Below are 25,980 nucleotides of genomic sequence, written 5' to 3' on the forward strand. Positions count from 1 at the left end.
CCTTCTACTCCACCATGAATTTTAGAGTGGGGTCTTACTGATGGTATGTTGTTGGAAGTGCATAAACTAGTATGGGCATTTCTAGTATGGACAATGACAAGGTGTGGACAAGGTGTGAAACATCTCCAAACCACACAAAACAATGGTCACACAGTTGGACATGGATTTGATGCTAGACTATGTGTGAAACTTGGTGTATGAACCAGTCATTAGCAGACATGAAGTGGAAACATGGTGTTCAATATCTAATTTCACTTGATTCTGCAGAATATATGTTGTCATCAAACCCCATATTCTGTGCTGAGTTATTCTCATCCTCAATAGAGTACAGTAATGGGACTGTGAGTGAATCTCCTCCTAGGTCTCTAGGATGACAGTATCAGGACTGGAGTGATTCTTATTCTCAAACATTCTCAAATAAGTACATGAGTGGATCTCATCCTCAGTATGGATCAGCATTAAGCTTAAATGACTATAATTCGCAAGATGGGGCAATATTAACACTGAGTTCTCATCATTAGAAACAAAGATGGATGAAGTGACATCTTTGATTTTAGTAATTAGATAGGAAACAAGCAGATAGGAAAGCTCCACTAGTTCTAGAAGGAAAGAGCCCTGGCAGTCCTCAACTTAGTTGTAGAACATACATCACTTGCCATTTAAAAAAAAAAAAAAATTCTAAAAAAAAAAACAAACTTTCTACTATATACTCTCTCTCTCTCTCTCTCTCTATATATATATATATATATATATATATATGTAATAAAATCAAAAATAAGAAAATTAAATGTTTCTACATTTAAAAAAATGCTATAAAGAGCAGTAAACAGTAATAAATGAAACAAAATCAGTATTTGGTGTGATGACCGTTTGCTTTAAAAAATATATTCCCAGGTGCAATTTGTGCAGTTTTATAAAGAAGTTAGCTGGTAAGTTTTACTGAGCATCTTGCAGAAGCAGACACAGTTCTTTAGGAGGGTTTGACTGTTGCACTTGCTTCTTATTTTTGCATGCAAAACCCAGCAGCTTTAATTATGTTTTTTGTCTGAAAACTGGTCTCTTACGTAATATGCTGCTTTCTTTACTGACATACAAACATTTTTCTGTAACATTTAATTTTGTGCTGGAAAAAAAAAGTAGGATGTATAAAACTTAATGGTGCACAGTGCTGAATGTGTGTATATATGTATATATATATATATATATATATATATATATATACACATATATGTATTATCTGAACATATGCTTGATGAGAAAACATCATGATACAGCAATAATTTATATGAATAATTTTTTTTCCTTTTCCTTGGAAAAAAGTGGACGTGTGCCCTCCAGAATGGGATGGTTTAATCTGTTGGCCGCAAGGTTCCCCTGGATTTCTGACTAAAGTACCCTGTCCCAGATACATCTATGATTTCAACCATGCAGGTATGATATTTATAACATTTCAGCAGGCACCATTATCTAGAGTGACTTTCAGAAGTGCTTTGTAGTCAAAAAATATCCTCATGCTAGTACAAATAGGTCAGGGTGTAAGAATAATATCAAGCTAAAATTCAGTCAAGTCAAGTTTTTTTTAAATAAGTGCTTAAGTTAAGAGGCAGGTCTTCAGTCTTCTTTTGATGACATCCAGTGTCTCAGCTAAATGTTTCCAAGAACATCCACTAACAAGTACATTCGGAATTACATTTACTGTCTTGGTTAGAGATGTGGACAAATTGAGGATTAGAAAATCAGATTCTTGTGGATTACTTCTTTATGGGTCTTTTGTGTTATACACATATACACATCAGCCATAACATTAAAACCACCTGCTTAATATTGTGTAGGTCCCCTTCGTGCCACCAAAACAGCTCTGACCCGTTGAGGCATGGACTCCTCTGAATATGTACTGTGGTATCTGGCACCAAGACATTTGCAGCAGATCCTTTAAGTCCTGTAAGTTGCAAGGTAAGGCCTCCACAGATCCTCCTTGTTTGTCCAGCACATCCCAGAGATGCTTGATCGGATTGAGATCTGGGGAATTTGGAGGCCAAGTCAACACCTTGAACTCTTTGACATATTCCTCAAACCATTCCTGAACAATTTTTGCAGTGTGGCAGGGCGCATTATCCTGCTGAACGAGTTCACTGCCATTAGAGAATACCGTTACCATGAAGGGGTTTACTTGGTCTGCAACAATGTTTAGGTAGGTGGTACATGTCAAAGTAACATCCACATGAGTGCCAGGACACAAGGTTTCCCAACAGAACATTGCCCAGAGCATCACACTGCCTCTGCTGGCTTGCTTTCTTCCCATAGCGCATCTTGGTGCCATCTCTTCCCTAGGTAAGCGATGCACATGCACCCGGACATTGGGCTCTTATGACCCTGTTGCCAGGTCACCAGTTATCCTTCTTTGGACCACGTTTGGTAGGTACCAGCCACTGCATACTGGGAACACCCCACAAGACCTGCCTCTTTGGAGATCTAACCATCACAATTTGGCCCTTGTCAAAGTCACTCAGAACATTAGTCTTGCCCATTTTCTTGCTTCCAACACATCAACTTTGAGAACTAACTGTTTACTTGCTGCCTAATATATCCCACCCCTTGACAGGTGCCATTGTAATGAGATAATCAATGTTATTCATTTCACCTGTCAGTGATTTTAATGCTATGGTTGATCAGTGTATGATACAGTACATATAGTAATGTAATTTATTTTCACTTTTACAGGCTATGCCTACAGGAGGTGTGAATCCAACAGTTCCTGGGTGCTTGGAGAGGGCTTGAATAAGACATGGGTCAATTACACAGAGTGTATAAAATCTTCTGGGCCCAACAGAGAGCGAGTAAGCAACTGCCCAATACTGTTCTGCTTTTATTGTCCTGTTATGTAGATACTCCCACTCAGCATAAACCACTAATTTGTACATTTACACTTAATTTGTACTTACAGCAGGTATTTTTTGAGAGGCTTCACATCATGTACACTGTGGGGTATGCAGTGTCCTTTGGGTCTCTTCTGGTGGCCATCCTCATCATTGGATATTTTAGGTGAGGTTGTGCATGCATATTTTATATTGTTGAAATTGATAACCACATTATTAATACATATTGAAGACACAACAACATTCTATATAAACTCTAGAGATTGTTGTGTGTACAATTCCCAGGAGATCAGCAGTTTATGAAATACACAATCCAGCCCATCTGACACCAACAGCCATGCCAAGGTTAAAGACAGAGAGATCCCATTTTTCCTCATTCTGTTGTTTGATGTGAACATTAACTGAAGCTCTTGACCTGTATCTGATTGTATGCATTGTGCTGCTGCCACATGATTAGCTGATTGGATAACTGGATAAATGAGCAGGTATACAGGTGTTCCTATTAAAGTGACTGGTGAGTGTATCTCTGACATGTTCTTAGCATTTGTTACTGTGCTGTTTTACAAACTCTCAGAACTAAAGCACACAGCTATGAGACTGTTTACAATTTAAAGATCCCACAGTCTTTAGATTTTAGATTTACTCATGCACTGTTTCATCTATATCTGGTCTACCTACATCTTAACTATCTGTTTCCACTCAGATGAAGATGATTTCCCTTTTTGGGCTACTCTTGTGCCTTCTCGGGGAGATATTCCTTGACATTGCTACCTTCAGCTTGTTCATTAAAATACTTAGATCACTGAGAAGCTTTGTGGCATGCTCAATGCCATATGCAAATAAAACTGAACTAAACGAGATTTGAAAGCCAAACAGCTGCAGAAACAGTGGTGTCTAGAGAGAGAGAGAGAGAGAGAGAGAGAGAGAGAGAGAATAGAGATAGAATAGCAACTATAGCCAAGGCAGCTGGTGAGAACAGTGACAAAAGCTGATAATACACAGGTTTAGGAGATTATATTGTTCAATTCAACCTCAAGCTGTACATTTGCTATTGAATGTTCTGGATTATAATACTATGGGAAGAGATATCCTGTCTAAATGCTCAGAACAAAGAGACAAAAGATCAAACAAAAGAGAAACCAGAAATGTATATTCTGGAGCAGTTTTGCATAAATAACGGTGATAGATTTAATGTGTGCAAATGGTCCAGGCATGTGTCTTTAAAACCTACTGGCATTTAGAAATGAGATTGACATTAAACACAAAATTAGGGGCTAAGTGCATTACTTACACAGTACACCGAGGTCAAGTCAAGTGGTTCTACACGTCATGTAACATTTGGGGAGTGGGTGCAAATTTTTTTGATTCAGTAATCAGCAGTAGTTTCAAAAGGATTTTAGTTGCAAAAGAATCTGCATGCTCAATAGAAGAGGCTCCTAGCATTTGAAGCCTAGCTGAACAGACACAGTACTGTACGGTCAGTAACTAAAGTGTGAAATGAATCACAGAACAATCCTTTAGGGTATGTAGCACTCAGAAGATCTTTTGTGGTCATATCTTTCTGAAGATAGCCCGTTTAGGCAGGAGGAATGGCTGCGTGGAGAATGAGGACCGGTTCAGTTTTGAACTTGCCTACTCTTGCAGCAGGCCCTGTAGGAGATTTCTGCTGAATATCTCCATCCACAATCTTTGAATATTTGAGCAGTTCATTGGGATCAAATATTGGAAGTTCACCAAAAGTGTTACAAAACAAAAGCACTGGCCAGGAATAAATCATTTCATCCAAAAGATATTTTTCAGCTCTGGCCGATATGGGGGAAGTCTCAGTTATTCACCTTGAACGTGCTGGCCATTCATTATGATAGTTTACCCATATATCAGTGAAAGTATCTTAGCCTTGAAAGAGAAAGAAGCTTCACCGTGGTTATTGTGTAGTTTCATGAGGCTTTCTGATTCCAGAGCTGTGTGCATCTGCAGGTGGCCAAAGAGCTATTTTACATGTTAATAGTGAAGACATTTCAGACCTTGTCGAGTACTAGACAGTGGTGCTCCAGAGGATAGACAAAGGGTGTAATAGGAAGGATGGCAGCGTTTTTGCAGTGATTCACTTGACACTGAGTGCACAAGGGAGCACACATCTATTTGTGTGGTTTCCTTGGTGACTAGCATACTTCATTGGAATAATAGTTCCTTTATTTGACAGAAGGCTTGTATCTATGTCTTGCAAACTTATCTACCTGCAATGTAAATGTTAAACCAAATACATTAAAAGTATTGTTTTATCCATTAGCTTCCCATCTGGCTCAAAGAAGGAAGAAAGAGTAATTAACATCTAAGATGAAAGAAATTCATTTTGGTAAAACTGTAGGAAAAATAACTAGTTTAACACTATAAATAATGATAACCAAGACAAAATTAAAATAATATTAGTCTTAACATGCTGAAAGCTGTTTCATCATGGCTAATCACTGTTATTTCCAAGCTGAACATTGTACCAGATCAGCAGCTTTTTCAGTAATTATTTAGAGCAGTTTAACACATTTTGAAAGAGGACCAAGAACAGTAGTTTTGGATTTCAAAAGAAAGGAAATAAAAAAGTACATATCAGACACAGTTGTGGTGTTTGTGAAAAAGCAGATAATAAGAGGTAATTACATTTCCGTAGCACATTTGATTAAAATTGATGAGCCCTGGTCCACTTGCAATCACCTCCAATATTACTGGCACCCTTGGTTTAAACAGGTTATGGAAAAAAAAAAAAGTCATTATTGCTAAGTAGGTTAATCTCACACTGAAGATATGAGAGAAATCTAACCGTCGATAATAAACTGAAGTAAATTTATTCTTAGAAAATACATATATAAAAAAAGACATATCACATCTAAATACGGTCCAAATACATGAGAGGAAATATGTGTAAAACATGATTAAATGGGTTTTTTTGGGTCCTTTATCCTGAGGAACACACCTAGAAAAGGAAACCTAGGAAACTGAAAAATCTGAAGGGAGCCCACATAATGAACTGCTACCCTCTGCACAACTATGCCCCATGCATGAATATCAATAGTAAATGACTCATCTGATATTGGTGAAAACACACCTATAGCTAACACATGGTCTTTGTATTATCATGCATAGTTGAGTCTATAAAAAAGAAAAGGATCATTGCATAATATTGTGTAGAATAATATCTACACAAGTGAAATCCATTATAATGCTATACTTCATATTTATAAAACACAGAACCATGCTGTGCCTGTTATATTTTTTATTCTTTCTTAGAAACATGAATATTTCACTGTTCTAACCCACCTGTGCACATTTATAGGCGCCTGCATTGCACAAGGAACTACATCCACATGCACCTGTTTGTGTCCTTCATACTACGTGCTATAAGCATCTTCGTAAAAGACCGGGTGGTGCACACCAGTGCTGGCCTCCAGGAGTTTGATGCTGTGCTCATGAATAACCTCACAAACACGGTGGATGTGGCACCAGTGAACACCTCTCAGTATGTGAGTAATGTTGAGCCTGTGGAAATGGTACCTCCTTAAATCCATCACTCCATAAAGTATCAGCTCCCATCCCAACAACTGCATTTCATGTTTTGTACTTTCACTGTTTTAACAAACCTGATGCACCTCATAATAGGTTTGACAAATGGTATACCTCATGAGGTTTCCAGTACTGCCATTCAGAACCAGTAGTCATAGCGATTCTCAGTTATCTCCTGTAGCATATTGAATTAGTATATTTTTTTTACCTCCTTCTCAAGCAACACGTTTCTAAGTTGCCCATTTTTCCATTTCCCCTGGCAGATGGCAGATTTGGTTTTCTTTATTGATGTATGTAGCATTTATGACATGATTTGTTGTATTGTACTTTCATAATGTTAAACAACTGTATATTCTATATACAAGATTTGTTACACAGGATAATGTCATAAAGCTAAACAGTCTTTAAAATGCATTAAACAGTTCTGGAAAAAAAAGCCCTAGGTATGTAGGGCTTATCAGTGCAATTTCATACATTTTAGCCACTGTGGTTTTTTTTTTCTTTCTTTCTTTCCCTTTACTGCATATCATTTCAGTTTTTCAAAACATCTTAATCACGTTCAGCTTCACTGTGGATTAGGGGCTGCACAACATTAAAGTCCACACCACACCGCATTTGAAACAGATTAATAGATACGTAGACTAGACTAGATAGACTACAAGTTACAGCTTCAAAGCTTTTCATGCTACACTGTTAATGATGAAAATAAATAAATCAGCATAATAGATGTGCAAAATAATATGTCTGTGTATCATATTACACTATATTATCCAAAATCAAAAGCCTGATCTTATATTCGATAAAATATTCCACAGCAGGATAAAGATAACTATAATCATTGCGGTACTGCTTCTAAAAGAGTGAATATATTAGAAGAATGCAAGAAGAATGCTTTACAAAGTGTAATTATTTATATAATTAATTATAAATCATTAAATGACAAAATAATTTTATTGGTTATACTTGCAAAATAAAACCTGTTACTTCCATTTCCTTAAGTCTATAATCATGTAGAGGTCAGGACATACATATGTGTGTATAATTTTTACATCTGTAACTTGACCAAATGTGACAACAAACAAACAAACAAATAAATAAATCAATTTTTCATTCATATTCCAACCTGGGGTGCAGATTGAGGCTTCTAAAATCTAAAAACTTTATTGAGCTAATGAGCTTATTTAAAACTGCTGAAGCTGAATCAGGCTTCAGTTGCATATTGTTATTAAACCGTAATGATCTCACCTGAAAAATCCACCCCACACCACCAGAAGTCCTCATCACCAGAATACTAGGCCACTTCCAGGTCAGCTGAAATCTCACCTGATACCCATTACTTTCTCCTTCACTTGCTGTTTATATATTCTCAGTGTTCATTAGCAAAGTATTGCCTTCTTTTTTGATTGCATTTTCTAGTTTATGACTGTGATGTTTACCAGTTGAAACCCTTTACCTATCCTTGTTTACTGTCTGTTATTTCTCACTTTGGCTTTGACCCTCATGCCTGCTTTGTGCCTGCTTTGTGTCCTACATTTATTCCCAAAAATAATCTCTGCACTTGGATCCCACCTTTCTCAGGTTGTGCAGTCAGCTGTGTAAAAACTAAGAGAAGCACAAAGACACCTTGGCTACGTCTGACTCTTGGTACTTAGACAGCAGGAGCTGTGTAATACAATAATTTAGGTGTTTTTTCCCACTCGTTATTCTTGTTACTGATAATTTACTTCTTTATAGGATGACTGACCTGAACAGAAATCATAGCAAACCTGTGACCAAAAGGCCAGATGCAAACAAAAGTGTGCAAAAGTGTGTACAAGTGTGTGTTTTTTTTTTTAAAACAACTTTCCTCCTTAGGCTATAGTTTTTGCAGTCATTATTAATGGTATGCATATCTGATGCTCCAGTTTTCATTAGTATCGACCTCACAAACAACTGAATTCAGAGCAGAGGCACTATTGACTAATATTAATCCGCAGTGAGGGTTCAGGTTAAAAGGGGTTAGACTGAGGCATGGAATAAATGTTGCCTTGGCAAGAAAGAGGTCTGGCTTAGTCATTGATTATGGTCGAACAAGCTAAACATTCTTATGTTTATTCCAATATTTTTGGGCTCCATCGGAATAACTTGACAGAATTGGAGAGCAAAAATGACCTGCAAAATGGAGTGACCCAAATGCCCCACAAGGCTGAAAGGAAGTGCATTTGATTACAGTGAACTATAAATGCATGCTGTCTCTGCAGTGAGTGATAAGTTAGCCAGCGCCACAGGGCATCATTTCAGAAGAAGAGATTCACCTCTTACAAAGTCTTTATTGGCATTGTGCATAGTGAGGTTTCTTCTTCTTCTTTGTTTAATAACCACCTACAAACCTGCCTGGTGCTGCTATTCAGTCTAGTGCTGCCATTTTAGTAGGATTTCATTATATAGTGTAGCCCACGCTGAGACTTTAACCATGTCCACAACAGCCAACATGAGAATTGTGCAATTTGTATTGCCAAACCCACAGCTTGAGTTTCTTTATCAGCCACACAGGAACGAAGCCAGTGTCTGAGGGTGGATGGGCTTTGGGGACCAGTTGTTTTGTGCTATTGCTGGGGCTTAATCTCAGCACAAAGTTATATTCATGCTTATGGTTACACAGTTCAAAGACACAGCTGCAGGACTGAAACAGAATTCTGTTTTAGTAAGCCTGAAGTCGTAGCATAAATTTTGACTCCTTATGTTTAACAGAACATTGACACTGTATATTGAACTCTGTCAGTGTGTGAGCTGGAGTCAATGAAAGCATCCTGTTTCATTTTAAATCTAATAGGATATATTATAGTAGAAAAGCATAGGGCTATTAGTCAAATAAATGTGTAAAATGTGACATGTTATTTTTAGATTTTCTTAGCGGGTTTTAATTTATGTTCCATATGGAAAAACAGCAGCCTTTACATACAAACAGGGAATGGGAATAGTTGCATGATTACTATGATGCAAAGTGCAGGTTATGTTAGTCTGACATTAAATGGAAGATGAATGGTATATGTTGCTCTTATTGAAGAGTTGATGGACTGTATGAAATTGGCCTATTTTCAGGAACAAAAGGTTATGAGGTCCTTGTTCATGTAAAAAGCCCTGGCTGTGACCATAAATGAGCTTATTAACCCCCGAGCTGCTCCTCGAGTGCTATAATATGGGAACGATGCTAACCTCTGTTGGTGTCTCTTTTTCCAGGGTGACTTTTAAACCATGGTTTAAATTGTATGCATAAATAATAGTAAAAGATACAGTTGAGGCCAAACGTTTACACCTAGACTGAGATATTCAATCTCAGTCTTTCACTACTCTACACACTGTTACCATACATTTCTTTTAGAAGAAAAGAATTAGGGCATCTACTTTGTTTCCATCAGAGGTAATATTAAAACAATTGATAAAACACAGATAAATTTCTGCTTTAATTCACTATATCTGAATTCCAGTGGATCAAAAGTTTACATACAGCAAGTTGACTCAAGCTGGAAGAAACTGATGAAATGACTTTTAGAAGCTTCTGATTGGTCAATTTTCATCATTAGGCGTTAATTGGCATTGTACCTTTGGCTGTATTTAAGTGACCTGACACCTTGGACAAACTCAGCCAAGACCTCAGAAAAAAAGTGTGGACCTCCACAAGTCTGGTTCCTCTTGGAACAACAGAAGGTACCGCAAGCATCTGTACAACCAATTGTATGTGGATATAAAAAAATCGTGGGATGACACAGACACTGCATCATTCAGGAATGAGGCACAAATTAACTCTCAGGGATGAACAAACTTTCAAAGGTTCAACTGAACCCCAAGACAACTACAAAGGAACTGATGAAGGAGTTGGAGGCATCAGGCTACAAAGTATGTTACACAGGGAAGAAGCCCCTACACAAAGGCTGGCATAAAAAAGGCAGACTGAAGTTTTCTCTTGATCACCAGGTCAAAGACCTAGCCTTTTGGATGACAAAAACTTTAATTGAGAGAGAGAAAGACAGAGAGAGACGGAGAGAGGGAGCAAGGGAGAGACAGAAATGCAAACATAGCTTTTTATCAAAAACTGCAACAACATCCCATTTTTAGGAGCTTATTATGTATATACAATATGAAAGCTGAGACCTTTATTTGATTAGAAACCAAGAAAAAAAAACCAGCCCAGAACAGAATAGAGATTTAGACCATGGGCCATTATGAATTCCAACCGAAAATAGTATAATACATGGTCCAGTGTTTATAGTCAACACTCATCCTAGAGGATTTCTTGCCCATTCTTTATCCATTGTCATAATCAGTAGGAATTTAAACTCCTGTATGTTTTTCGTGAGCAACAAAATAAAAAACAACCAGAGGTCTCTGAGAGCACAGTCAAGAGGAAGAGAAAAATGGGAAGAGCACAAATAAATGTGTTTGAAAGAAGCATAGATTAGGCAGAACTACAGCATTAGCCAAAGCATGCATCCTCTTTGATCATCTGTCATAAAGGCTGAAGTCACTGACAGATACACGGATTAATGCAATAGCAATACCAGTGAAATATGATTTTTTTTTTTTGAAAATAAAACGGTTTATCCTGCTTTTAAACTGGTACTTATTATTTATTAAAGTAGATCAATCAAATCACTTTTCTGGGGAAGCCATAGGAATCCAGGACTGCATCCTTCTCTGTTCTCAGGTGTATAGTTACAGGTCAATATATTTCTTTTAGATCACAGATCAAAACTTTTATGTTGGTAGCATGCCAATAATTAATTATAATTTAATACAATGCCTGAAGGACCAAATTTCTGTTTTTAAAGCTCTGGGTTACTGATCAGAAGATCATGAGTTCAAGCCTCAGGACCGCAGAGCTGCCAGCTGTTGGGCCCATTAGCAAAGCCCTTAACCCTCTCTGCTCGAGGGCATCGTATCATGGCTATCCCTGCGGTCTGACCCTAACTTCCTAATGTCGGAACTCAGAGTCCCTCTCTGAGTGGACACTCGTGGGTGGATTCTACTCTCGGCCAATTACCTATATTTTACTTATTGTAGTCACTGAAAAATAAACCTCAATGAAGACTCTTCAGTCCTTGGATGAGAAGAAGCAAACTTCTTTATTGCAATAACTACACAACACGTTCAAATGAGCTCAAAGAAGGTGATCTGCCGCAGCGGTGACACAGCAACCTCGCGCAGGAGAGTTGAGTGCCCTGAACATCTCGAAATCCCCTCTATATATATATCCGGGTGCCTTCTGACGCCTCCTTCTTTTAACTTCTTTTAAATAAACCATCCATTTTCTTATACCTCATGTTTTGAGCGTGGTTTTTGAGCGTGGTTATTACGTGAGCGGTGTTTTTTTTGTGCTTGGTTACTACGTGCATACTATTGGCGGTATTGGTAGGTATTATACGCTTACTAAAGCCAATAAAAGCCAACTTATATGTCAAACTGCTCCTAAACTATTTTAAGCATTTTTATTTATTTTTTTTTTTTAATTTTTTATTTATTTGATTTTTATGACTTGCCTCAACATCATTATATGGAGAAGAACTGCACAGGGTGGTTGATGTCTTTTGGGAGTATTTGATATGGCGTTTATCTCTGTGTGTATACTGGTGGAGTGAACAAGATCATATCATAGGAACTTCGCTCATAGTGGAATCTAGTAAGTTTTGAATGTTTCAGTAACATATTATGGATCAATTCAGATGCAGAAATGTATCATTATGAGATTTTTAAGATGTTTAACATTAACAGATGAATTTTCTCGACACTAACAAGCTGGGATATGTGGCGAAAAAAAGAATTTCACTGTACATCTGTTCATTCATGCAGTTATCCAATCAGTTATCCAATCAGCCAATCATTTGGCAGCAGCACAATGCATAATTTCATGCAGATACAGGTCAAGAGCTTCAGGTAATGTTCACATCAAACATCAGAATAAAGAAAAAGTGTGATTTCTGTGACTTTGATCGTGGCATGGATGTTGGTAACAGAAGGGCTGGTTTGAGTATTTCAGAAACTGCTGATCTCCTGAGAATTTCACACACAACAGTCTCTAGAGTTTACACAGAAACGTGTGAAAACCAGAAAACATCCTGTGAGTGGAGGGTCTGCAGGCTGAAACACCTTGTTGATGATAGAGATCAGAGGAGAATGACCAGACTGGTCTGAGCTGACAGGAAGTCTGTAGTAACAAATAAGCACTCTTTACAACCGTGATGAGCAGAAAAGCATCTCAGAATACACAACATATCAAACCTTGAGGTGGATGGGCTACAACAGCAAAAGACCACCTCATGGTCACAGACTCACCGAAACTGGACAGTTGAAGACTGGAAAAAGACCAGGTGATTTTTTTTCCTTAATCTTCAACATTCTTAGGGATAAAATTATCTCTATGAAGTTTAGGTTCATTCATTTTTATTCAGTTTTGATTATTGTATCTTGGGTTTTTGACTTAGGTTGACAGGTGACAATTACACTTTGACTAAAGCTGTACAATAACTGACTTGGCAATATTCAAACATGTCGCTGGAGCAGAATAACACAGTGTGCAGTAAGACGAGTTCATAGGAGAGACTGCATCATAGTGGCTGGACTTTTTAAAGGCATACTGTATATAATACTCATGCTAAATTCCACAGTATAAATGTGTCACCCTCATCTGTTATATCTGGTTATATAAGTTTATATGTGTTAGATTGTAATGTCCTCATATAGGGAAGGACTATGGATCTAAATGTCCAAAAGACAAATAAAAGGATTTTTTTCTTATTTAGCTGAAACATGTGATTGCTGTAAAAATGCGTTATTCTCACCTGGCTGACTCATTCAATTCAATTTTTTTCTGAAAAAACTAAATCAAATATACACAATATGACAGTTACAAGTATTTAAGTACTTGAGTACCAGACTAATGGCAGTACACTTTGGTTCTGTTCATTTAGCTCTGGTCTTTTAATAATATTCAGCTATCAAAATGGATTAGATTTATGTTTGCTACAGAGAGATCTAACATCACTTTAAGGGTTTAAACATACCTGAAGACAACATGATTGCATTGTTAGGAGGGCAGTGAGGAGCACGTCACTGCTTAGGGCTCTCGTGGATAAACAACTTCAAGAATAACATGAATAGCATGAATAACAACATAAAGGATTTTTTTTTTTTTGTAACAACAGGCAAACTGGGTGAAAGCAATAGAAATTATATTAGGGAGAAAATGCAACGAGCTGAACTGAGCAGACTGTTTACAATGCGGAAAAAGTTCGCTGTTTACATTGCTTAGATTATGCGAATTAATTGTCTATTTGTGTAGTCAAATTATGGCAGTTGTTTGACTAAACAATGAGTCAGAGAAAAAAAAAAGAAAACAGAAAAGCCGCCTCTGCCAGTATTTTGATGTAGAGGGCGGCACTGTCGTGGGGTACAGAGAGTTAGAGATGTGCATCAGGGCTAAAAAGTCTCAGGAACAGGCAGTTTTAACTCTCATGCAGGTGGTCTGATAGGAAACTTGGAGTATAATAGAGAGATAATGTATTTCCAAGAATGCTCAGTACAACTCTGTTAAAGGTCTTAAATAAGAAAGCAGAGCAATCAGGTACCTTTGTATTTGCAGATAAAGCCCATTTTGCATCAGAACCAAAACTGTATGCATGACAGGTTTTAACTGCTCGATAAAGCTTTTCATTTTACACCCAGTGCTGCTCTCACATGAAGTGTTCTTTTCTGTGGTTTATTCACTGGTTTAGTAAATATTTAATGTATAAATACAGTATCTGCACTGGCTGTCAGATTTTTATAAACATAAAGTTTTAACATGAATTGTAATCGATACTGGCACGTAAGCTTTTACACTACGGGTACAGCAATGCTTTAATATCTCTGTTTATTATTTGTGTAAAAGACTATACTGTATCTGTCCTATACATATCAACACCTGCGCTGCCACTGACAGGAGAACAATTTAATTGCATTGGGAAAATACTACTTTATTATTCATTAGTCCATGATTATGCCATATTAAAGATGTTCTTTCCCATTTCCTAGAGGCTAACCAAGCATGTGTTCATTAACTTTTACAAAAATTAAATATTAACATTAACCAGAAGGCACACACCTCACACAAACACAACAATATAGACCAATTAAGCCCAATCCATATAAATGTTGCTCCAGTTAAAAAAAAAAAACTGCCACTAAAAGAGCTATTTTCTTTCTACATTAGGCTAAGTGTTTTTGATTTAGATGTTCACTATTACAGCCAATGCTATTCTTCCTGCGAAATCATCTTGCACAATATTTATATGATTTATCTTAATTTACAATGAGCTAGGCTCATTGAACGTTAACATAATGAGCAAGTGTGCTAAGCAGAAGGCATTGTGCAGCTAAAAAAATTTCTAACAGCCACCCCTTTGATTTAACATAAGGCTGTAATGACCATAAGTGGCCATTATATAGTGAGAATGAAAGTAAAATTACTTGTTTATTACTTATTTGTTGTTCATTACTTGAAATTGTTACAAATTTTCTAATTTGTAATTGTCTAATTACTTATTAGAATTAGAAAGAACAAAGTTCTAAAAATGAGGTATAGGCCTGAATTTGTAGATGACAACTTAAAAAAACAACATAAATAAATAAGCAACCTTATATAACTTGGACTGCAAGAGCATCAAAAGAGCTTTTTGGCCAAATTAGTTCCAAGACCTGGATTCCCAATGGAGGATGGTTTCTTACTTGTGAAAATCTAGGTTGCAGAGCATTTAGCAGTTTAGCAACTAATATCTATAAAATCAAAAAAATTGCTCTCTCTGTGTAGAAGTAGTATGAATTTTATGCGGCAGTGTGTTGGAATATTTGACACCAAAATTATATGTAAAGTACCACAAAGTGCACTAATGGAGATATTTTTCCCAATAAGCTAACATATTCCACCTCTGTCAGCTATTAAAAATTCCAAAAAGTCATATACCTAACCTTACTCAGAGTTCATCTAAACTAAGTTGTTCAGAGTTCATTTAAACTCTGATATCACTTTAGCCTATCATTTAAAAAAAAACAAAAAAAAAACTGTTTGACCTTAGACAGACCAAGTTTTACATGCTAATTTGGAAATAATGCTGAAACAAAATTTTAGGCAGGGCCAGTAGCTGACTCAAATGAATCAAAAAGGTATATGTGTATGATGTAAGAGAACTTTCACCAAGCTTAATTAGATCTTATGGTGAACTGAGGCCATAATTCAAATTTTTGCTCACAAACAATAATGGCATTTGGTTAAAAAAAAAAAAAAAAAGGTGGGGGGACAGCATACAAGAAAAAGTATCTGACATTATTTTACCACTGTAAAAACAATGTGGTGGATCATTGGTGCTTTGGGGCTGTTTTTCAGCTAGAAGTTGAGGGGCTCATGTGAAAATTGATGGCCTCAAAAACCCTGCTAATGTACCAGGATATTTTAGTTTTTGCCAGGAGGTCGAGACTTAGTATAGATGGAGCTTTTCATGAAATAATGATCCAAAAATATGTCCAATCAACAAAGCAATGGCTGCTTAAACAACAGATGTATCTATCTCCGAATTTATAACCTCAACCCCAATTTAGTATAAATAGAGGGCATTCACATGCAAAAACCTAAGAGTATGAAGTAGATTGAAGTTCTACATGGTGGAGTGTGCAAAAACCTTGTTGTATCTTTCTGGATGACCATAAAAATACTGCAGTTTCATCAGAAGTAAGATGACCGAAGAATCAGGAGACCAAGAGCCAGTTTATAATAAAAGATATGGTTTGTTGCATGCAGACAATCTAGTCATTCTATAGTCCAAACAAAAACACAGCAGACTTTTATACTGATGTGTTTGTGCAAGAGGGCCATATAGATAATGCCCAAGGCTAAGATAGGAGAAAAACATGACCAAGGACAGAACATCATGACCAAAGGGACAGACACGTGTAAATCATGAGTGAACAAAGACTGTTACAGAAATCACATTCAACTGAATTGATCTTAAAATGAATGAATCAATTCAATTCAATTTTATTTGTATAGCGCTTTTAGCAATGAACATTGTCTCAAAGCAGCTTTACAGAACATAAGAAACAAAAAGCATGCAAACAGAATCAATGTATCATGTATCAATTAACAAATAATCATGGAAAAATAGAAAATAATCTCACAATTCCCCCTTCTGAATGACCCTAAGGGCTTTCATTTAAAGCAAGCTTAAACTTCCTGTACTGTCCTACATACCGTAACCACTGGCCAGGTGATTACCCATCTACATATCCCATAAAATAAGAATACGTCTTGCCCTTCTACCCAAATACCAAGCGTAGAATAATCATGTCAAATTAGATGCAGGCATCTAACAATAGGAGTCAACATAACTGTAGTTTCTGCTACCTGAGCCTGTTTCATGCTCTTAGAAACACACATGCAGCAACAGCAAATCATATCATAAGCTGACAGGAGGATGACAAAGAACACCATGAAACACAGTAGAATTTCATTGCAGTATTGCCACCAGGAACCTAGCCAGGCACCTAACCAATCACTGTCAACTTGACTGATATGCTTAACATGGTCATGCAAATTATCTAGATCTTTGATGCACTGAGTCAAATTTCTGGCAGAATCAAAAATATCTGTACAGCACTCAGGGCCTACCACTGCACAGGTACCCCTTTTTGTGCTAAGACATAATCTAAACCCAGTTTTGCAAAATCATCATTTGATGTGATTGTAATGTAGTGGATATAAGAAGAAGAAGCCTTTATTTATCATTTTATTTATATACATTACGGCACAGTGAAATTCTTTTCTTTGCATATCCCAGCTTGTCAGGAAGCTGGCATCAGAGCACAAGGTCAGCCATAATAAGGCACCCCGGAGCAGAAAAGATTAAGGGCTTTGCTCAAGGGCCCAACAGTGGCAGCTTAGCGGTGCTGGAGCTTGAACACCTGACCTTCTGATCAATAACCCAAAACATTTACCGTTGTTCAGAGCAGAAGCTCTAAAGTACCATTAGCATAAAGTTTAGCATTCTTAGGCATTTTGTAAGCTTCTTTATCTGCAACTGAGTGTATTTCACCATTCTTATACCAAATGCATTCAGTTTTATCACAGTTCACAGGTCCACAAGAGCTAGCAACATCTAAGGAGATGTGTGACTTGTCATCAGTGGGCCAGTGGACCAAAATGATATGAGGGACGGCAACAGGTTTCCCTATTACTCAGGGCTAAAGACAAGATCAGGGTCTCATAGCAGGAAGTAGGTAAATTAATGAACATCAACCATTGAACTTGGAAAGTAATTCACTATAAGCGGTGATTCCGCACAGCCAATAAGTACCTGAAGGGGCCGGAACATGACAAAATTAATTAACTGATAGCCAGTTTATCCAGGGATCAGGTTCTGAGATACAATCAGTACAGAGTGGGCTGTGAACATTGTTTGGGTTTGATAGAAATGAGCAACACTTTTCAAATGGTACTTGTTATGTTCTATGATGAAGCTAAATAATGCCTTAGAAATGTCACCTAAAGAGGTATGTCTGATTATAGGATGATAAACCTGGGGAGCAACATTGAGTTGTAACTGCTCATGTAACATTGTGACATGTAGTGGCATTAAATGAAGAAACATCTGTATGTAACAAAGCACATGTGTCACAGACTGAGAAGGCGTGTCCTGCCCACACGATGCCGGTAGACACACTCACTGGATGAGCGATAACACCTTAATATCATCAAAAGAATAATACTGAGTGGAAGTGTCCAGAATCAACCCATTATATAGATTGAGAATTTCCCACCCCTTACTTAGATTATCAGGACCTGTAAATTCAGTACCTGAATAGTACCCACAACAGCCTATGTCTTGCTGAAGTTCCCTCAGAAAAACCTTGACCTTAAATTGAATGAGTGGTTATACCACTGACTGAGCAAGTTATAGATTCTACATGCTTTCCCCACACTGTAGGAGCAATAGATTTCTTGATATTCCTAATTAAATAACCCTGAGGCCCAGTAGGTACATATGTATTGTTGTATAATGTCAATCCAGTGACTGTGACTATCTGGAAATCAGTGATACTGCCTGAAGGTGTTAACTGATGTACAGAATCAGTCTTTTGTGCGGTGATGATGTCAAGAACGGATGGGTCTTGCATCAGCACAGCGCACACAGGCAGCAGATTGATTCTGTCACCTAGAAAGTTCTTTGACAGGATGACTCACTCACTAAAAGGTTCCTTCATTTGGGATCATTGGTCAGGACTTACATTTAATGCCCAGCAAATCTTGTAATGTGGAGCAGGTCATGACTGAAGGACAATTTAAGACAAAAAAACATATGAATTCTGCCATACAGTATGGAGTCTTTCACCTTTTCAATGAAATGAAATAATCAGTTAAATGAAGTATACAATTCGTGATGTAGATATGCATGTCATTCTTTCATACATTCATTTATTCATTCATTTATTCATTTATTCATTCAATTAATCAGTAACTGAGCCATCCAGTCCTGGGTCACTGCTCCACCAGATGTGAGGCAGGAACACACCATGGATGGCACCATGCACACACACACATACACACACACACACACACATTTGCACTAGGGGCATTCCAGCTACAGGCATGTTTTTGACAGTGGGAGGAAACCCACGCAGACACAGCGAATGAAACTGCACACAGACTGTGAACCATCCTCAGGATCGATTACCATCACAGTGAAACAAAGTGACATTTTATTATTGATTTTGATCGATTTGTCCTTTTTTCTACAAAAGCCCAAAGAACACAGCTTTGCTTTACTGTTCAGCTTCCTGCTTAGGAGATAAAATGAGTCACTGTGTCATGTTGATCTTTTTTGCCATGTTTAAATCGTGATATTGATGTTTCTCTTCCATTTCTAGATAGGTTGTAAGGTGACAGTCCTTCTGTTCATCTATTTTCTGGCAACAAACTACTACTGGATCCTTGTGGAAGGCTTATACCTGCACAGCCTCATTTTCATGGCCTTCCTGTCAGACACTAAGTACCTGTGGGGCTTCACTCTGATCGGATGGGGTGAGTAGGGAGCAGGGCATTTCTTTGTATTCAGCTGTTCTTTGAGGGTGATTTTATTGATCTTTGCCAACTGAGAAGAGAGCTCTGATTTTAAGCCTTGGCATTGTATTGTGTCTGTTTAATGCCTCATATGAAGTGCCTCTAATTGTACTCTCTATTACTTTAGCCCTTAAGATTGGGATTCAGTCATAGAGTTTTTATGATGTTGTTTTACTAACAAAACCTCTCTACATTATACATCAAAAATATAAAGATTCTTAGTGTTCTTAGTATTCTTTAATAGGACTACTTCTCATATGTTTTCCTGCTCTTATGAATTATTCTGCACATGTGCCCATCAAATTGGCAAAGAGGTGTAATAATTAGAGTAATAATTGGAGTATTGCTTGAGATGAAACATAATAGTAATAATAGTAAATATGTCTGTACATTCTACATTCATTGTTTGAAGTTCATATCTTTACAATAGCTTAGTTTCTTATAACTATTTAACATAACTACTAGTAGTTAACTAATGTAATAAATAATGTAATAATGTACAAAACTATGAGATTGTAGTTTTTCTCTTGTGGTAGGTACAAAGAGAATCTGTTTATCCTGTGTATTCTGTGTTGTGTTTGCAAAAGTAATTGACCCCTTAAAATCTGAGGAATCAACAGTAGTCCAGACTTTCATTAAATAACTTACATGCATTTCCTATTAGTACCACTGCAGTCATGGGATGGTACAGTGGTGCAGTGAATAGCATTGCAGCCTCATAGCTCCAGGGTCCCCACTTCGATCCTGAGCTTTGGTTACTGTCTCTGCAGAGTTTCTCTTTTCTCCCTCTGTCCGTGTGGGTTTCCTCTGGGTTTTTCTGTTTCCTGTTTCCAGAAAACATGTCAAAAGGTGGCTTGATGACTGTAAATTCCCCCTGGGTGTGAATGTGTGTGAATGGTGCACTGTAATGAACTGGTGTCCCATCCAGGATGTATTCCCACCTCACACCCAGTATTCCTACAGATTCACTGCAACCCTGACTAGGATAAAGTGCTTACTAAAGATGAATGAAATGAAAAATAAATAACTGAATAATAATTATCTGGGGCTGGAAGAAGTTAATGCCACTTATATGGACACAGCAAATTTTTTTCAAAACAATTTCTCACTCTTTGGAGTGCAATATTCAAATTGACAAATCTATCTATCTATCTATCTATCTATCTATCTATATATCTATCTACATATTTATTTATAATTTAATACCAGCCAGCAAAAACACAACTACATATTGTTTGTAGCTATAGAATGGTAAAAAGTTTATGAAGAATATCATAGGTTGCTTAAAAATCTAAAATTGAAAGAGTACTTGGCAAACAACAGCAGATTAACCAGATTGGTTATTAAGACAGGTAATTAACTCAATAATTAACTGGCAAAAATTTTAAAAATTTTAAATTTAAAGCTCCAAAGTAACAACTAGAGAGCACATATTTTTCACCTTATAATATATGACAATATTATATTATCACAATATCCTAGTATATGCTTTATTATGTAGTGCCACATATTGCTGAACTATAAACTTGACATTTTTAGGGAACAGAGCTTATTTCAGTTTAGCAGTCAGCTAATTTTAATGGCCTCTCAGTGGTATCCTCCTCATGCTAAAACACAGAAAAAAAATCATCAAGCTCTACTTGCAGAGCTGTTAGAGTAATGTTACAGTGCTACAAGGGCATTTGGCACCATTACGTTTGTTCAAAGGATCTTTGTACAAAGAACTGTATAGAGCTACTGTGTATAGAAACCATGCACTGCTTGAATACTCCTACATAAATCCATATGGAAGCAATGGAAAGATGAGTAATTGGATAATAGCTCTTTGAGCTTAGTTCAGAACTTTGTAAAAAAGTTGTAAAATAAATAGCAGTAATCCCAGTTGTGGCTAGCATTTCTGTATAGAATTTTTTATGAGACATACCTGACACATGTTGGTATAATCAAGTAACACTGCTTCTCCTGCGTCCTCTGTCCTTGCACAAATTGCAGTAATGGTATGTTCAAAATTGTATAAATCACATTCATTCACCTGCCCTTTAGAGAAACACCTACACTTCTTAATTCCCTTTTAATTGGCTCCATAATAAAGCTTTTTTTTAGTTATTTGTCTGTTGATGTGTTTCTCCTGACAGGGCAGTGGAGGAAGGCAGCTTTGATATGCAGAATCAGTTTTAGAAAAGGTCTTTATGGGCTTACCAGCATATTTGTCAGTAAAACAAATGGTGTCAATTGTACCAGCTGTGTAATTTTCCTTGTATAACAGAAAATATGCCGTTTGCAAGTCAGAATTGGTTGGTGAAAATGAGGCTGTCTGATGCAGCTTCTCTGTATGGTAGTAGCATAAATGAGTGCCTTTAACAAGAAGCAGGATGAGAGAAGGATGTGACATAACTTATCTGTGTTTCACAAGAAAGAGTGAAAACATCTTCAGAAAATTCACACTGTAATTCAGTTGTCCACTGAACATGTCCAATTCTACTGTCCATATCAGTAAGATTTAATAATTGATATCCAAAACTTTTTAATATCAAGTCTGGTCAATTATTTCTGTCATCCCATTTATATATAAGCATACAGTGGAAAGAACTTTACACATTAAAAACATTATAGGGTAAACACCAGCTACATCAGGATAAACTAGACAGCATAATTAATTGTTTGTGCAAAAGCATGTAAATTACACTGTCATAAGTAGCAGCAAATGAATGTTTAAATTTAAATTTAGATAAATGGTGGCAATGGCAAGATTTAGATAAATAATAGGTGACTGCAAGCCCAGTTTGTAAAGAATATTTTCCTTATATGATTATTTTGACATGTTGCCTTTCATTATAAAATTATTTTTCCCTTTACAATGGCTTGTGACACCTAGTTAAATTATAAGCTAATATTAGACAGCATAACTGTCACACACCACAATGAGTTTGGAGCAAAAATGCAGGGAGATTCAGGGTGAAACAAAAGACGTTTTTTAAAGCACAAAACATGAACAGAAAAGCTACAAGGGACAAAATATAAGCAGTAGAAAACTAAAGTGTGCACTCAACATGTGGAAAAACAAATAAACAGAAATAAATTTAAATGCACACTCAGCAAATGAAAAAAAATTGGCAGTGCAGACAATTAAAAAAAAGTCACAAAGTACCCCAAACAAACCAGAAAACTCAGGGGGAAAAAAATGGCAGAAAATGCCAAGGTAAAATTTCAACACTGAAATGTACAGTGTACTTCCAGGCTCTGTTTGTACTGGCACAGATTGAGAATAGGTGAGTGCTAGAGGTAAGAGTCAGGTGTAACACTGGTGATGTGTAGAGAGGCTGTGTGCTACGGCTCCCTCTGCTGGTGGATGATGTGACAGGACCCCCATTCTACGGTCGGCTCCAGACGGCTTGGGACGATCCGGGTGCTGCTGATGGAACTTATGAATGAGGGGTGGGTCTAGAACATAGCGGGCAGGAATCCAGGAGTGTTTCTGTGGTCCATAGCCCTCCCAATCCACAAGGTATTGTAACCCATGGCCTACCTGCTGACAGTTCGTCAGTCTCTGGACAGTGTACACTGATCTGCCTGCAGCAAAACAAGAGGAGGCATTGACATCATGACAGTGTTGAAGTACATACAGGTTTTAGTAAGGAGCTGTGAAATACTGGACTCACCCAGAGTGTCCTGGGGATCTGGAACTGGAATGCCACAGGGTTTATAATTCTCAAGGAGTGAATTGGTGAGAGTCCGTTCACAGAGATAGGTCCCTAGTGGAGAGCCACACCCATTGCCCCGGTCTGAATATACAACTGTTTTACCTTCAGATGCAGGGAGCCCCATAATGAAGTCCAGTGAAATTTATTGAAGGAGTTACATGAATTAACGAACATATCCAAATACCTCCTTGAACATTTGTGGCCACCAGGATCCGGTTCTGAAATTTGGGCTTGTAGGACAGAATCTTCCAGGGCTAAGCACATCTGTCCCACTATACTTTGGGGAAATTACATGACCTAGCTTGGGTTCTTGGTCTGAAGATCAAACTGATGGGACACTGCATCGGCTTTTATTTTCAAGCCAGGGGCCGAAGGTGACCACAAAATCAAAATGATTGAAAAATAGTGCCCACATGGCTTATCTCAGGTTGAGTTGTGTGGCTTCTCAGAGGTATTGTAGGGTCTTGTGGTCCATGGATTATGTTCCGTGCACCCTCCAGCCAATGTCTCCACTCCTTTAGAGCCAGCTTGATGGTAAGTAGTTTCTGATCCTCCACACCATAGTTGCATTCAGTCTGAGAAATTTGGGTGAAAAGAATGCCCAAGGATGTGTCTTACCATTCATGACTGATCATTGCAACGACATGTCTCCCAGTCCCATGCTGGATGCATCTACCTCTATTCCAAACGGTGACATTTTCAGGGTAAGTCATAAAGAGTGCTGAAGTGAACCTCTTCAGCCAAATGCTTCCTGGGTGTCCCTCATTCATATAATCCATTTGGTGTGCTGTGGGTCAATGTGATGGGGCAGAACTAAAGTCTCTAATGAACCGCCGATAAAAGTAAGCAAAACCCAAGAACCATTGTTGTAACGAATTGCCGGAGGAGGGTTGTGTAGGATCCATAAGCAGTTTAATAGCAAACAATCCAAATCGGCAGGCAGAAAACGTAGTAGAGCAAACGAGAGCAAAGTCCGGTAAACCAGGAAGTCAAGCAGTGAGGTAACCAAACCAAAAACCAAATTTTTTAAAAAGGCAAAGGCAGTAATCCGTAAACGTGAACAGGGTCTAAGAATGGCATTTAGCATACCTAGCGGTCACCACTAAGTACTCCTGGTGACCGCTAGGTATGCTAAATGCCATTCTCTATTTACAGTTCCATTACATTTATGTCATTTGGCAGATGATCTTATCCAGAGCGACCTACAGAAGTCTCTATCAATAAATACATGCTCATACTGGTTCAGTAGGTCAGGGACTAAGAGTACTATCAGTCTAAAAACCCAACTGAACAGTGCTAGAGGATCGGGGGGAACATGGTGTGGTGTGGGGTTTAATAAGTGCTTTAAGGTAGGTGGTTGCTGGTCCATTTTTGGCTTTGCAGGCAAAAAATCAGTGTTTTTAATCTGATGCAAACAGCTACAGGAAGTCAGTGGAGGGAGCGTAGTAATGGGGCGGTGTGGAATAACTTGTAAAACTCTTGGCATGATGTCTTAACTGGTTTTTCACAGCTAATTTTCAACTCAGTGAGTGTCTCTTGCTTGCACAGAATATACATGCACACTCATACAACACAAGAGTTGTTGTATGAGTGACTCTCAATCTGATTTAAACAAATATGATTAGAATAGATTTTTTTAAAAAGTACAAATAAAACAGTACAATAAAACAACGCTTCTAAAAAGAAATGTCCTTCCACCTAGTTCTCTAAGCTTGCTCGAGACACAACACATAGACAAAGGAGAGCATATTGGAGCCTTCCGATTACTGTGATGTTCTTTTGCTCTGTCTCTGATTTCAGGTGTACCTGCCCTCTTTGTGTCAGCCTGGGCAATCGTAAGGGCAACAGTGGCAGATTCCAGGTGATGGGCTTTTACATGCTCACTGTTGAAAATACTCAGCTATCAAACAATTTCACATTATCTAATGTGAAAATTGCTTAGCTTAAGCATACTAAAAAAGTGATGTCTTATGTTTGTGTGTATGCATTTTATATGAGTTCAATATTGTTTGAAGCATTTTGTATAAAATCTGTGGCTACAGACACAAGGCATGACATTCAGCTTATAATTCACTGAAAATATGCAATCACTATAATTAAGTAGCCCTAAGAAGATTATTAGTATTTATATGACACATCAGTCCTCAATATGGAAAGTTCATTGTCAAATTAAAAGTTTTAGTCTTTAAAGATGTTTCACTATCTTTGGTGATTTGCCCTAGATATATTACATTTGACCAAACTTTGCTGCCAAAGACACCATTCCATGACGCCGCATCCTAACTGTTCAGATGGGCCCAAAAAATCACACTCATCCTCTCTTTCTGGGTGACACAAAAAAAAAGTTTTAGCATCGATGCAAATTAAACTGAATAGATTAGAGCTCTCTTAGATTGCAACAAGCTTTTGTATATATGGTCATTTGCATATTTGCCATGATAAAAGCTCAACTTCAAAGGTTATTCTGCTAATTGTTTCTCAGCCTTGAGAGCTAGCAGAGTTAGATAGCTCAAAGGGTTTAATGTATCTTTATAATTATGACCAAGAATAAATGAACATAGAAATACAGACATTATCAACTGCTTTATTTATTTATTTTTTTATTTAGTCTTTGTAGTCCCAAAGACTGAAAATTTTTTAAACAAGGCAATAATAATAATAATAATAATAATAATAATAATAATAATAATAATAATAATAGTTTTCTTCTTTCACAAAATGAGCTCAT

At 37.4% G+C, this 25,980-nt stretch overlaps 1 protein-coding gene across 1 annotated transcript in view; it reads left to right on the plus strand.

Annotated features, from left to right (window-relative positions):
- The window catches only part of pth2ra (parathyroid hormone 2 receptor a), a 62,597-nt gene that overhangs the window by 20,330 nt on the left and 16,287 nt on the right, over positions 1–25,980 (plus strand). Inside the window, exons 3-8 of the mRNA XM_026928311.3 lie at positions 1,321–1,431; positions 2,722–2,837; positions 2,945–3,042; positions 6,205–6,391; positions 19,359–19,512; positions 25,053–25,113. Of these exons, the coding sequence (XP_026784112.2) occupies positions 1,321–1,431; positions 2,722–2,837; positions 2,945–3,042; positions 6,205–6,391; positions 19,359–19,512; positions 25,053–25,113 (727 nt within the window). The remainder of the gene's footprint in view (positions 1–1,320; positions 1,432–2,721; positions 2,838–2,944; positions 3,043–6,204; positions 6,392–19,358; positions 19,513–25,052; positions 25,114–25,980) is intronic.

The sequence above is a fragment of the Pangasianodon hypophthalmus genome, chromosome 5 (assembly GCF_027358585.1).
Source record: "Pangasianodon hypophthalmus isolate fPanHyp1 chromosome 5, fPanHyp1.pri, whole genome shotgun sequence".
NCBI classification, from domain to species: domain Eukaryota; kingdom Metazoa; phylum Chordata; class Actinopteri; order Siluriformes; family Pangasiidae; genus Pangasianodon; species Pangasianodon hypophthalmus.